The sequence below is a fragment of the Cololabis saira genome, chromosome 9, assembly GCF_033807715.1.
Source record: "Cololabis saira isolate AMF1-May2022 chromosome 9, fColSai1.1, whole genome shotgun sequence".
NCBI lineage: Eukaryota > Metazoa > Chordata > Actinopteri > Beloniformes > Belonidae > Cololabis > Cololabis saira.
In genome coordinates, this window is record NC_084595.1 from 35,947,551 (window position 1) to 35,960,558 (window position 13,008).

The following is a 13,008-nucleotide window of genomic DNA, read 5'->3' on the forward strand; positions in this document are numbered from 1 at the left end:
TGGGAGTCAATGGAGATGGACTCGCTTTTGCAGTCAGCCTGTAATGGTCAGTCAAGGAACTACAACTAATCGTAGTTCCACATGAGCCTCAGTCTGGGAGTTTGGTGGTTGGTACTTGAGAAAAACGGCCTTCAAAACCACTTTTCAGAAACCAGTGCATCACGTTGTTAAATGAATTGTTTTGGGGTTCTTTTTCAAATAGGAGACTAATAAATAACACCACAATCTAAATTAGTTATCAGCATTTTAGGCAGTTTATTTGAAAAACACATAGAAAAGATCATATACAAGACAATAAATAAAAAAAAAAAAGAGACAGAACAGTTTGGGTTAAGCTATGCAACTTTTTGCATCATCATTAGTAATAAATACAGTACAAAATCCACCCAGAGTGAATCTAAAGATTTTCCACAATATTCACTGATCATGTTATTCTTCATTATGATTTAGCTATTGCTTTCATATTATTGATACATACTTCTACTTTTCTATAAAATACTCAAGATCATAAAACATTGCGCGGTAACAGCAAAACAGCAGTGTGTTGTACAAAGATGGCCACTTCCCTTTTTCACTGGCAGGTTAATAATCAACGGTTTTTTTTTTTTTTGTCTGTTTGTTTTTTTTTTTCAGCAGCAAAGAAACATCTGAAATATTCAAGAAGGTACAGCATCATATTAAACACATCTACAGAGCTACTCCCACATACACATAGGAAAACCTGAGAAGGACATGCATTAAAAAGCTTGTGCTTTAAGTTCTACTGTTCATTCCGGTTCATCAGCTTGAGTTAATGCTATGGCTACTGTCCAGTTCACTCTGGAGTTACGGGGTACACTGTGGAGGGCATGGGGTAAGGCCAGTGAGAGCACAAAATGAAATAGTTATAGTAAGACCAGTCAGCTTCGTTCTAATTCAATACATGTTAGAATAATTTGCGGGATTATTAGAGTATTAATAAGAAATGCACACCAAAAACATTGTTAGCTTATCATACCCAGGTGTGAAACATCTAAATTGTGAATCCACAGTACACCAGAAGTTTGCTCAAAAGATCAATGGCTCAAGTTAGCATGTTAGAAACATCTCGAAATCCCACACAAAGCAACTGCCAGCAATATGTAAGAACGAGTAATACAGCTTGTTTATGTGGGTCCTAAAATAATAAGCACTAACGTGAGATCTGATATGATGGATGTTTTGGAAATGCTCACAATTAAACAAAACAAAGGTGATAAATGAAGTCAAATATGAATGGATATAAGGACCAAAGCAACACCGTACGAGAAAAGCAAGCTAAGACAATTCTGCTTCAGGTGAAAGCAGGTGTGATATTTAAGAAATAAAGCATTTCAAAATGAAAACAGAGATGAAATGAATGGAATGTGTTCTAGATCAACAGCACCATGCTGGCTAGAAAATGTGCCGGGAAACACCCTAGCCACTTATTCCCAACAAGTTTCTATTTTTCTCCTTTGAAAAAGAAAACACAGACGGCATGCAAAAGCATCCCCACCGATCAATGCATAATGAGGTAATTTTTTTTTAATGTTTTGTGTTATTTTAAATAAATATATTGATTAAATTGCAAAGTTATGAGATAGAGACATTAAATATTCCACCAAAATAGCTAGCTAGCTACAGTTAGTAATAAATAATGATTGTTAAATACTTAAGGCATCTTTAATCACAGCATTCTATGTGAACTAGCAAACCTCCATGTTCATCCATATGTAGTTTTTTGGATGGAGGTTACATACAAAAAGAAAAGAAAGAAAACAAAAAACGCAACACAAACAGTCAAGTTAACTTCCGATATTACACAGGGAAGCAGGAAATTACTTGTAACTAAATAAGTAAACAAAAATCCAGGACAAGAAGTACCCACACCACCAAATCAAAAAAAAATATCAGGCAGCTTCATATTATAGTGCATTTACAAAACACAAGCTACATTTTAACAACATATATGTTTTTGCAGCATTGCAGCTTCTTCTTCTTCGCTATGGTTAAAATGGACAAGGACTCGGCATATTAGTACCATGTCCAAACTGGCAGGTGAGCAAAAAATAAACACACAAGCAATTGAAAAAAAAAAAAAAAGCAAGAAGAAGCAGAAAAAAATGGCAGAAAAAAAGACAGTTGAAATAAAATTACATGTTAAAAAAAAACAGCTGTTTGGTATTTTTCAAATGGATGGCTTTTTCTCCCTTTCACCCTCCTTCAAGTGGAGTACGCCAACATGGTTCATGCATGATATATAGAAACAGCGTCTATCACCGAAACATATCACAGTTGTTCTAGCAATACCACACACTAGTACCATGGAGGGGGGATGGGTGGGGGGGTGGGGGACAATTGTACACATTCTAGCAGATATCACAGGCAAACTAGCTTGTGTTTTCCCTGTAACACCAGACACAGTCTTTTATTCAAGAGCGGGAGCAACTTAGATTGAAATGAAAGGAGCTGATACACAACAGAGGTGATTCACTGTATATAGAGATCACATGTGCTTGTTCGATAGGCAATAAGGTTCTGGTAATAGGTGATACAAATGACACTCCGATGGGATGACGCGGACGGACGGACGCTGCATCCTCAAGCCCATGCGTGGCCGCTCTGTGGCCGTGGGGAGGAGTTGCCGTTAGACACAGATCTGCCCGCGGCCTCTTTGAATCCTGTCCACTACTGTCGGGGCGAGGAATGCGACACCGGTCCGAGATCGGTGTCTAAAGGCAACTCTGCTCTACCCGGGATTGGAGGGGAGGGGGGGTGGGGGTGGGCTCTTAGGTGCATTCTTGTCCTCCTCTATGAATGAGTGGGAGGGGAGTGGTGGGGGTTTCATCAGAGTCATAATATACGGTTCACATGCACAGACACGGTCCCTGTTTTTCTACTGCTCCACAATATGAACGACACAGCCCAAGCCTGCCATACAGCATGCACTTCTGAGGCCTCTGCTCTAGGTTATAGAGGCTCGACTACAACACTACACACATCACTGGAAGCCATGCCTGCATTTAGTGGGTTCAGCATCAGCTCTGATGGCATCTACAAACTGTAAATCCAAACCACGTTAGACAAGAAAGAGAGATTTTTGGCCTTTTTTTTTTTACACAATTACCTCTTTGTCTCATTGCTGTTGATCTTAACACACTGAATACTCCGGAGCTGTGTTCCCCCTCTCTGTATTTTTCACAAACATATTTCTCAAAAGGCTTTTGCTTGCTACACAACACTGTTACTTTGTAAATACTTATTCAGTACTATACTCCATGACAAAACAAGCGTCCAGCTACAAGAGTTCACACCACACAACCTCATGCTAATCATTTGATAATGTTCTGTACAGATGTGCTGAGGGTTTTGGGCAGAGTGCAGCTTAAAGGATTTTTCACAGGCCTTGTGGAAAAGGGGTTTGGATATAGTGGCAGAGAAATGGCCTCAACACACCACTCTGAGCCGAGGGAGGGTGTCCTCTCTCTCGGTGGCAATATGGAGAAATGTGCACAAGGGAACACAATCTGTCAGGATGACGTGAAGCCTCAGCACATCTGTCCACACGCGCCCGCTCCTACCTTTTACATCCAGCAAAGTCTATTCGGCTGACCTTCAGTCCGGCCGCATATATCTGTGCGGCAACCCCCGTCCCTCGCCGTGTTGTAGTTGAGTGTGCTTTGTTGATCCCTCCGTCACAGCTGTCGTTAGAAGGCAGGCTTTTTGAGTGATGCAGAGGGGAAGAGGGAAGTTTTGGCAGAGCTTCCCCGGAGGGAGGCGATGGGAGGAATCGTTAGGAGCTATCAACTGTCAGGGGTCAGCTGGGTCTCAATGTCCACTCTGCAGATGGGGCACTTCCTGCTGGTGGCCAGCCACTGGTCGACACACGCCTGGTGAAAGAGGTGCATGCAGGGTAATCTCCTAAAAACACAGAAATGACAAGGTTACAAGGTTGCTGTTGTGTGCAAACGTACTTTTAATGTAGCTTTTACTTAGATTATTTAAACCGAATCACTGAATTTTGAGATATGCCATAAGATTTTTTCTTTTCCATCTAATGAATCAATGCCAGATAGTTTTGAGTATAGATACGTACATTTCTCAATGTTTTCATGCTTACTTGTCTGTACCTGGTCCACGTCATTCAGCCATAATCCTAATTGCAGACATTTCAGGCTTGCATTAAGAGTTATCAGTGATTAAACTGAAAGGAATAACTTTTGGTACTCTAGCAAGCGTTTCAGGAAAAAGCACTATCCTGCTTTTGTTCTGCATATAAAAAGACTGGGAACGAGATGATTTAGAGCTCACGTTTCATTGCTCAGGCAAAGTGCAGCTGCCATGCCTCCTGTCCAAACAGATTTCCACCGTCTATTATGTTTGTAGGATATGGGGATAATTTGAACCGGCTCCTGGACTCTGAGGCATGTTGTTTTACACCACGCCACGTACTTCATTGCACTTACTGGTTTTAGGTATATCCAGTTGCATCCAGGGGCATTTTTGTTGATCAGTTCTCCTCGGAAACTTAAACTGAACAGAATAATGTCTGGAGAACTCAAGCTCTTGAAGGTTTTGTCCCAGCACCAACAATTTGAAGAAGTCATATTTGACTTCCATGATGGACATTTTTGACATTTTTTTTGGACGTCTTTTCATGATCCATGTATTATTTTTCGTTGCTTATCCTCATCCTGTTCAAGGTTAGCGAATTGAAAACTACAATGACCGCCACAGTTATATGTCCAAAGCTTATAAATATTTTGTCTGTTATAGGTGAACACATTACGTTTCATAGGTTTACTGAACCAAAAGAGCTTTTGAAACAACTGTCCTAACTTAACGGACATTAAATCTTAAGCGTACACGTGATTCACGGGTCCTGTCGTTCCCAGTATATCCAGACCTTTTCTAGAATAGATCCAGTTGTCTGGCTGTGGTTCAAATTTCACACCAGAAAGCATCTCTGGTGGCCTCTTAAGATCATATTTCTCTTCACAGGTTACTTGATTTCATCCATGGGGAAGACTGCAACTCGTGCTAAATATTCTCACTTGGATGCATCAAAGATTGATAAAGCTGTCCACTTTTTTTCCCTCCCAAATCAACCACTTTGTACTTAAGTTAGATGAAAACACGCTCTTCTTTTTGAACACTAAACTTGTGTCTCTGAAATAATGCTGAATTCCCATCATAACAATTCGGATTGGATTGGAATGTGCTGGATTACGGACAGATCTTAGCAAATTTGATGTTAACTGTATTAAAAATTGACCGAAGTGGACTGTTTGAACTTGGTTAGCTTCTCTGCAAAAAGCCCAGAGATTTCTTGTGCCGTAAACTGGAGCCATGCAAATAGACAGAAATAAGTTGAACTGATCTAAAGTGGTGCATAATTAACTTAGACTTTATGTGCACAGTCAGTTTAAAGATAAGAAACTCTTTTCATATAACTGTTCTATTTTATCCTCTTAAACATAAGCAAAAATACCCCAAATGGAAAAAACCCTTCACCAGAACTGGTTCTGATCTGGGTTTTTTTTTCCTCTTTGAGAGTGAAATAACTTGGTCTGACACTTTGCCCTGACAGGCCACAATGCTGGACACGCATTAAAATATTTTTTTTAAATGCTAATGTTGCCTTCAGGCTGTATTTTTATGACGAGGTGATGCAATTTTCAGCTCTGATGATTTGAACTTCGGCAGCAGAACCAATTCAGAGTTAAAAACTGCTCCGACACTGATTGTTTGTCCATTTTAAAGGAAGGCAATATTAGTATTAATCAATAAGGAAATATGAGTGAGTTTTGCGAATGTGGTCTTTGCCTATTGCATTGTTAACGATGTAAAATCAAATATGTACAAATTACACATATCTAAAAAGACATTGTAAGCTGAAAAATGAGCCTACATGCTAATTTATACATAAGATTAACAAAAAATGTGAAAAGGCAGGCAGAATAATTGATATCAATTCTGTTTAAATAAATTATTTGACTATACAGTTTATTTCAAACTGTATGGTGACTATATTTACATCTACATTACTGGAGGAGCGAATAGTTATACTTTTACCTGACATCCTCTCCGTCTTCCAGCATTGACAAACAAATGGTGCACTTTTCATCGGTGTCCAGCTCCTCATCATCCAGACACATCTTCAGGTCCTGGGGTATTCTCTGGACGATAACAACACAACAGCAAACAGGCTTTAATTTAGAGAGGTTTTCTTCATGCAAAAAGGGTTTATTGGTCAGCCCTGATGATTTAAAAAAAAAAGTAGTAATCCATCTCAGAAAAAAATGCATCAAAAAAATCTGACATTCTTCCCACAGTGTACAGGTCATATTCATGACGGATGATTGTTTAAATTCATTTCACGTTCATATCTGCAGACGTCAGGATGAGTCATCCCGTTGAGGGTTCATCACATTAGTCTGCTGACAAGAGTTCAGAATGACCTCTGAACTACCTAAAGATTTGTAACCTCCACTCTCGTCTTCAGTCTTTAATCCTCCTGACTCAGCAGCACCGCCCTTTTTCTGTTCCTTTCTTTCATGTCTCCCTCAACTTATTTCTTCCCTGGTGCTTCATTTGTACCAGTGCACATCAAAAAGATCTTTCACCCAGTTAACAGGTAGAGAGCCGCCAGTCCCCACCTTTTTATACTTGTGGGGGAACGTGAATCTCTCGATGATGGTTTGGACAGCTCCACGGTTTACGCTGCCCAGTCTGTCCTCCAGCTGCAGCAGCTCCTGTGAAAGAAACATCCCTTTTAATTATTCACTTTAAAGAAAATAACTTCCTGGATATTTGGCTACATTATAACAATGCTGGTGCAACTAAAACTTGACCAAGTGAAAAAAAAAACGGTGCTTAGATTAAAGGGCGCCTGGAACATTTGAAGCATCCAGAGACAACAATGATAAATCAGCATGTCTACAGAAGAGAGAGAGGACGGAGCTACACACACCTCGTAGCTTTCTCTTACGGCAGATGCATGGCGGGAGGGGTTAAGACTCTGTAGAGCCAGCAAGTGCAACTGGGGATACGGGTAGTTTCTGATCTCATGGACAACCTGGGAGATGACAGAGAGAGGAAGCATGTGTCAGCTCTGCGGCAGAAATCAAACAGAACAGGGAGAACAACAGCATCATCCCCGTTGCTGGGCGTCAAGCCTAAAACCAAAAAGGAGAATCTCTGCTGGTTCATCAATGATAATACGATATTCTGGACAGAGGAAGAAGGGGCTCACCACTTGTGTTGAGGCATTGTTTCTAGGGAAGTGGTGCATCCTAGGAGAGGTCAAGTAGTGCTGATAGTGCTGCGGCAACGGATGGATGTGATACTGGTGAGGACCCAGCCCAGCATCAACGCTTAGATCCCTTGAAAGAAACCGGAGAGCAAAGTCAGTCAATAACAAACAAACAAACCAGTATTTGAAGGGGATTGTTTTGTTTGTTTTGTTTTTTTCACACTGCATTTGGAGGATTATGCAGATCCTTGTAAGTGCGTGGAACTGCTTGACATGAATAAATTACTACACTTACATCACCCGAATGTCAAATTTTAAGTTTGTGAAACCAGGTGAGCAAAGAGCTGACCTCTGAAAAAAAAAACTAAAAGTGGTAGAGAAATGGATGAAATAGCAAAGGCAAAGGGATACATATCTGAAATATTTGAAATAAATGAATGTTGAGTAACAGTTTAATTAACCAGAGGATGGGAGAAACATACATGATGACCTTATTGTAATGGTATATTATTAATGGTTCGGAGCCACTTGGGTTCAGGCTTGATACTTCTTTGGACCAGCTTTGGTCTTGTGCTTGTTTTGACTTTTTTTTTTATATAAACACTGATTTTAATTAGCAACAACATCATCAGTTCATTTGAAGTTGACAACATTGATTCATTTCCTTTAAATTCTTTGTCAACTTGGTCTCACAGTTCCAGTGTTGAACATTTACGTATATCCATTAGCAGATAACTAAACACACTATTCCTAACTACCTTTTCCTTAGTGTAGCATAATAGTGATAATTATGGTTTTTACCATTTTAGAGCATTAGGAAATTATTTAACAATTTAAGCAATTAATTAAATTAACATTTGACAATGTGGCATTGCAAGCTGTGTAATAAAAGACTCATTGCTCACCAGTCAGTGCCCTCAGCCAGGTATCGAGGCTGCTGCACCACAGGTTGAGGGACATGAAGTGGCGGAGCAAACTCGTAGCCGGGCCGTAGTCTGTGGGGCTGATGAGGGACTCTGTCTGTGGTGCGTCTACTAAGACAAAAAAAACAAAACAAACAGCATTTGAAAACATCCTGAAATCAAAATTAACTGAAACTCGCGGGGGACTTAACGTTTGATGACTCTACAGAACCCTCACGATTGCCACTAGGCTTTTTTTTTTTGTCTGTCCTATGTAGGTACCTGGAGGGCGGCAGGATGTGTCGGTGCTGAGCCTCAAGGATCTGCTGCTGGAGGAGGTATTGCTGGTGTAATGCCTGAGGTAGGAAGGGAGGGGCGGGAATATCTTGGAACTGTGGGGCAGGTAAAGGGTTGAGGGACGGGTGGAGTGGAGGGCCATGCTGGTGGCCGGGAGGGGGCAGGTGGGGGTTAATGCCTGACTGTGGCTGCCCTGGATGGGGCATGGGGAAGTCCATGGGCAGCGGCGCCTGAGGACCTAACTGGAAGTGCCGGCAAGAGGTAGCATGGCTGTGCTGCTGCTGTTGTTGCTGCTGTTGCCGGTTGAAATGGGACCCTGCGGAGGATAAGGAGAAGTTGTTAGGAGTGCGAGGGGAGAAAATTAGCTGGAATTAATAGTGGATGAAATGTGGAGTCATTGTGTGTGTGTGTATGTGTGTGGTTTAGCATGTTAATGAAGCCCTACTTCTTACCTAGGGTGAAAAATACTTCTGTGGGGGTGGGAAAATGATGGTTACCACAAGAACCATGAAAATGACAACCATTTTTGGTGCAGGACACAAAAAAAGTGAGCTTTTGCTTCTTTAATTGCATTTCCGACACCCGGATCGACTCCTGGTCTTCTGATTCACAGAGGAACAGATGAACTCTAGTCGAGTACTTGTAAGGTCTTCAATGCACCTGTTCGTGTAAATACTGCATCTGACAGTAGGTTAGTGTTCTCCGTAATAACCCATTGTTGCCTTTCTGTCTGAAAGAACATTTAACAGTTTCTCTGCCAAATCTTTGACTCCAACCTTTGAGAAACATTCCAACTCTTTAAATCACATGAAACCCGAGAGTTTATCCACATTACGTGTAATTCACCTAGATCTACTGTTTTCTCACACATCCAGTGTGGCTATACTATTCTCATTCCTTATATGAACATTAAAAGCGTTGAGAGGAAATAGCTTGAATGCTTTTTTTTTTTTCTCTTTAACTCTCTCCAACCACAACTATTCGGCAAATGCAGTGAGCAGAGTGGAGAAAAACAGAGCTTGTGCTGTGGTACAATATGGTTTTATACTGCTCTTGTACTTAAAAACTAAAAATAAATATTTTGTTTTGTAGACAGGCGAATACACTGCAATAACCAAGTTATCTTTGACTAAAAATACCTGCCAAAGAGGCCCGAAAGAGAGTATGATTCAATAAATTGTGACATGTGTCTTGAATGTGTCCGTTGAGATTAAAACCGTGCATTTCTTAGAAAACATACTATGATTCTTATTTGACAGATATAAACAGTAAAGAGCTTTTTAACAAGAAAATCATAACAAAATAGGCATCGTCTACATTGCATTTACCGGGAGTACACTTCAAATAAACGCAGCACGATTTTTTTTAAACAACCGAGAAAGACGAGGGGTTTAATCTTCCAGAAATATTTCCAGTTTGACCGATTGTCAGTATAACTAGGCAGGGCAAGAGGTGAACTCACTGCCGTGGGTCAAAGGCTCAGGTCTAGACTGAAAGTAGCATTCTGCGTTTTAAGCATCTCAGTGACAACAATCACCATGAATGACAGCAGATAGACTCATTCAGGCCCTGTGATGGAGGAAGCGTGGAAATCGTCTATCTTTGTCATAGCGGGAGAGGAGGTGGGTGAGGGGTGGAGGGGAGGGGAGAGGGGGCAGGTACGGGGAAAAGGGAGAGGGAAGACAATAAATGGAAATCAGCAAGAAGCACACTGAAGGTTAGGAAAAACACTATATTCTTTATTGAAAAATATTAGTATATGTGGAATTTGTGTTCTTTTCTTTGTTTGTAATAATAGTATAAATCCATGCAACAAAAATAAACAACATAGACTGAAGGCAAGGCCCACCATGCTCCATATAGGGTTAAAAAAAGAACAAAAGCGGCATCCAATGAGCAGACGTGTTGGCTACAGCACATGATTTCAGTACAGCAAGGGTACATCTTTACTACAGAAAGATTACATTGGATTTTTCACTAGTCAATGTAGAAAAAACATAAACAAAAATTATGAATCATAAATGTGACCATGCACTGAAAGTACTATTACCAGAACAAAAAGGTAAAGAGAGACCACAACCAAACAATAAAAGACGTTATTTCTAATAGAGGAACTCTTTAGCAGTGCAGGAAAATAGGCATCCCTGTGAAATGGATAGCATTTTGGTCTTGTGTTAGTGCGATAAATCGGAAGTGATGAACCACCAGTGATTATGTTTTCCTATTTCATAATATTTAGAGTTTAATTTGCCCATTAAGGGTAAACAGCCCCGACAATTCAGTGTGATTCAAAGCTTGAAATTTGCAAAAGGGAACAAAAGGATTACACAAAAATGGAGACAATTATGGCAGGTTGTTGTGTGCAGGTGCAGTGTACCTTAAGTCATTTCAAGTGGTTACAAGTCAGCATTTGCTGAAATGTTAAGTTCTATACTACAAATAGCATGCATGTTGTTCCAATTTTGCTTTTTTTTTTCTTCCAATCATTGATCACTTTGATAATGTACATGTGTACATTGCACCTTGTGTGAAGAAAAGGAAGATGAGCCAAATTCTGGTGTTCAACAATGCAGTGCAGTATTTTAAGATCATGCAAAATGTATCCACTTTACAGGAATTTACAGCAATGTTGTCTATCAAGACTGGATGGGAGGTACACAATGACATTCAACTGATACCTAGAAAAGGTGTTGAAATGTTTACTTAGTGCTACAGCAATTTGACAGAAAAAAAAAGACAAAAAAAAGGTGCTGCATTCTAGGTGTTAGCTATAGTTTTAGTCTGCTTAACATGGAAAAATCTATGGCTGAATACATCTTGGGAGGGGGTGCTTTTTAATACCAATGTCGTCTTCTGATGGAAAGAGGAAATGAAGAAGGGATTCACAATACAGCTAAATGCAGAGAACAGGCAGAGGCCACGCCACACCACACAGCAGCAGATGATCATTAGCTACACAATGGGGGGACGACAAAGATCTGATAAATGCAGAATGTAGAGCCAGCCTCCATACTATGAAACAGGGAAATAAGAACAGAAATAAAAGCACAATGAAATCACTGATGCCACTGTTATGAAATTAATGATACACTGTAGCTTTATCAATGCTTTACTGTCAGCGCATATTCGGCTATATAAATATATAAATATATATATAAGGCAATTCTGCAGCTTTAAACAAACAGCTGCTGGATTGCCAATTAGCAGATAAAAGACAACGGATTGATGGATCAGATATCCATCCATCTGCGCGATGTGACGACTAGTCCGCTGGCCAACTAATACTACACATACTAATGAGTAAAATCGCGGTGAAAGAATAAAAATGAAACGAGAAACATAAATAAATCAGATCGCTGGCAGCAGTGGATGATCTTGAAATGACATCATGCAGCCAGATAAGCCCCTGGCCGGCGGGGCTCCGTCTACACCGCGGTGCTTTAACAGCAAATACACGATACTATCAAACAAAAAACACTAAGCTAAATTTAACTAAGAATTTGGAAAATAGACTACGGGAAAAGCACGTCGTTCGATATGATCTAGCATGTTTTTGGGGGGGTAATGGTGTTTGTGAGCCCGGGTATCCAGCACGCCGAGAGTCTTTGTGAGGATCGTCTCCAGGATTTAGTCGGAGCCGCAGAGCCAGTCAGCTGCTCCGGAGCGACGGCTGAATCACGCTGTACTAGTACTGCCACCGAAAACACGCCTTTTGTTCTTTTTAATGATAGTTTATCAATCTACAACGAGCTGAGACTAAAAGGCCGGCCAGGGCTCGGCTGGTCCTCTCGCCAGCTCCAGCTACCGGGAGCTAACCCCGACTAGCCGGAGCCAGCAGCAGCTGCAGTGGAGATTAAGATGGACAAATGTTTGGCATCGACATCGGGGATATTAGTGCCCTACCTCTGTTTCTTACTGAGCCGAATACGGGAAGAACCAGATATCCGACATGCACTAACACCATCCTGGGATCCGTGTGTTATGTCTCCGCCGGGTTATCGAGAGAGACGGGGTGGTCGGAGCCCATGCGGATCTACATGCAGGCGGCGGCTTGTTGCTGGATGTTGGTACTCAGACCTGCTGCCGTCTGACGGCGCTGACAGCAGCAGACATGCAGCTGCCCGCACCGCCACCAGAGGGCGCCCTAGAGGCGAAGTACGCACTACTGTGTCAAGGTTAACCGGTTCATCTGGATTGAAGCGGTTTTAACACACTGATACATTTCTCATCATTTTTTATTTTATTATTATTAACATACAGTGCAAACAACGACAAAAGGCAACGTGTGTGTGTGTGTGTGTGTGTGTGTGTGTGTGTGTGTGTGTGTGTGTGTGTGTGTGTGTGTGTGTGTGTGTGTGTGTGTGTGTGTGTGTGTGTGTGTGTGTGTGTAAATAAGATGATGAAAGTAGAATAAATTGAGAATATTAATTCGAGAGTAAATAAGTTAAACAAATACATTTACAAAAAAAAGATTTGTAGAACAATCTTTCAAAGCTACAAAGGTTAATATGTGTTTTTGTTTGCTGCTGCTCTTTGATATTTATGTATGTATGT

At 40.8% G+C, this 13,008-nt stretch overlaps 1 protein-coding gene across 5 annotated transcripts; it reads right to left on the reverse strand.

Annotated features, from left to right (window-relative positions):
- Positions 1–200: 200 nt before the first annotated feature.
- ark2cb (arkadia (RNF111) C-terminal like ring finger ubiquitin ligase 2Cb) lies at positions 201–12,550 on the reverse strand. 5 transcript variants are annotated; one of them, XM_061729384.1, is made up of 9 exons: positions 12,358–12,537; positions 8,907–11,466; positions 8,440–8,770; positions 8,161–8,286; positions 7,256–7,385; positions 6,974–7,078; positions 6,660–6,755; positions 6,076–6,179; positions 201–3,921 (listed from the first exon to the last, which is right to left on the reverse strand). In XM_061729384.1, exons 2-9 carry the CDS (start codon positions 9,025–9,027, stop codon positions 3,804–3,806), a joined length of 1,131 nt encoding a protein of 376 aa, XP_061585368.1. In that variant the 5' UTR covers positions 9,028–11,466; positions 12,358–12,537; the 3' UTR covers positions 201–3,803. The 5 variants fall into 5 exon arrangements, with proteins under 5 accessions (XP_061585368.1, XP_061585369.1, XP_061585367.1 ...); XM_061729385.1 differs by having other exon boundaries at positions 6,660–6,752; positions 8,161–8,289; XM_061729383.1 differs by having other exon boundaries at positions 8,161–8,289; positions 12,358–12,536.
- Between the last annotated feature and the right edge of the window lie 458 nt (positions 12,551–13,008).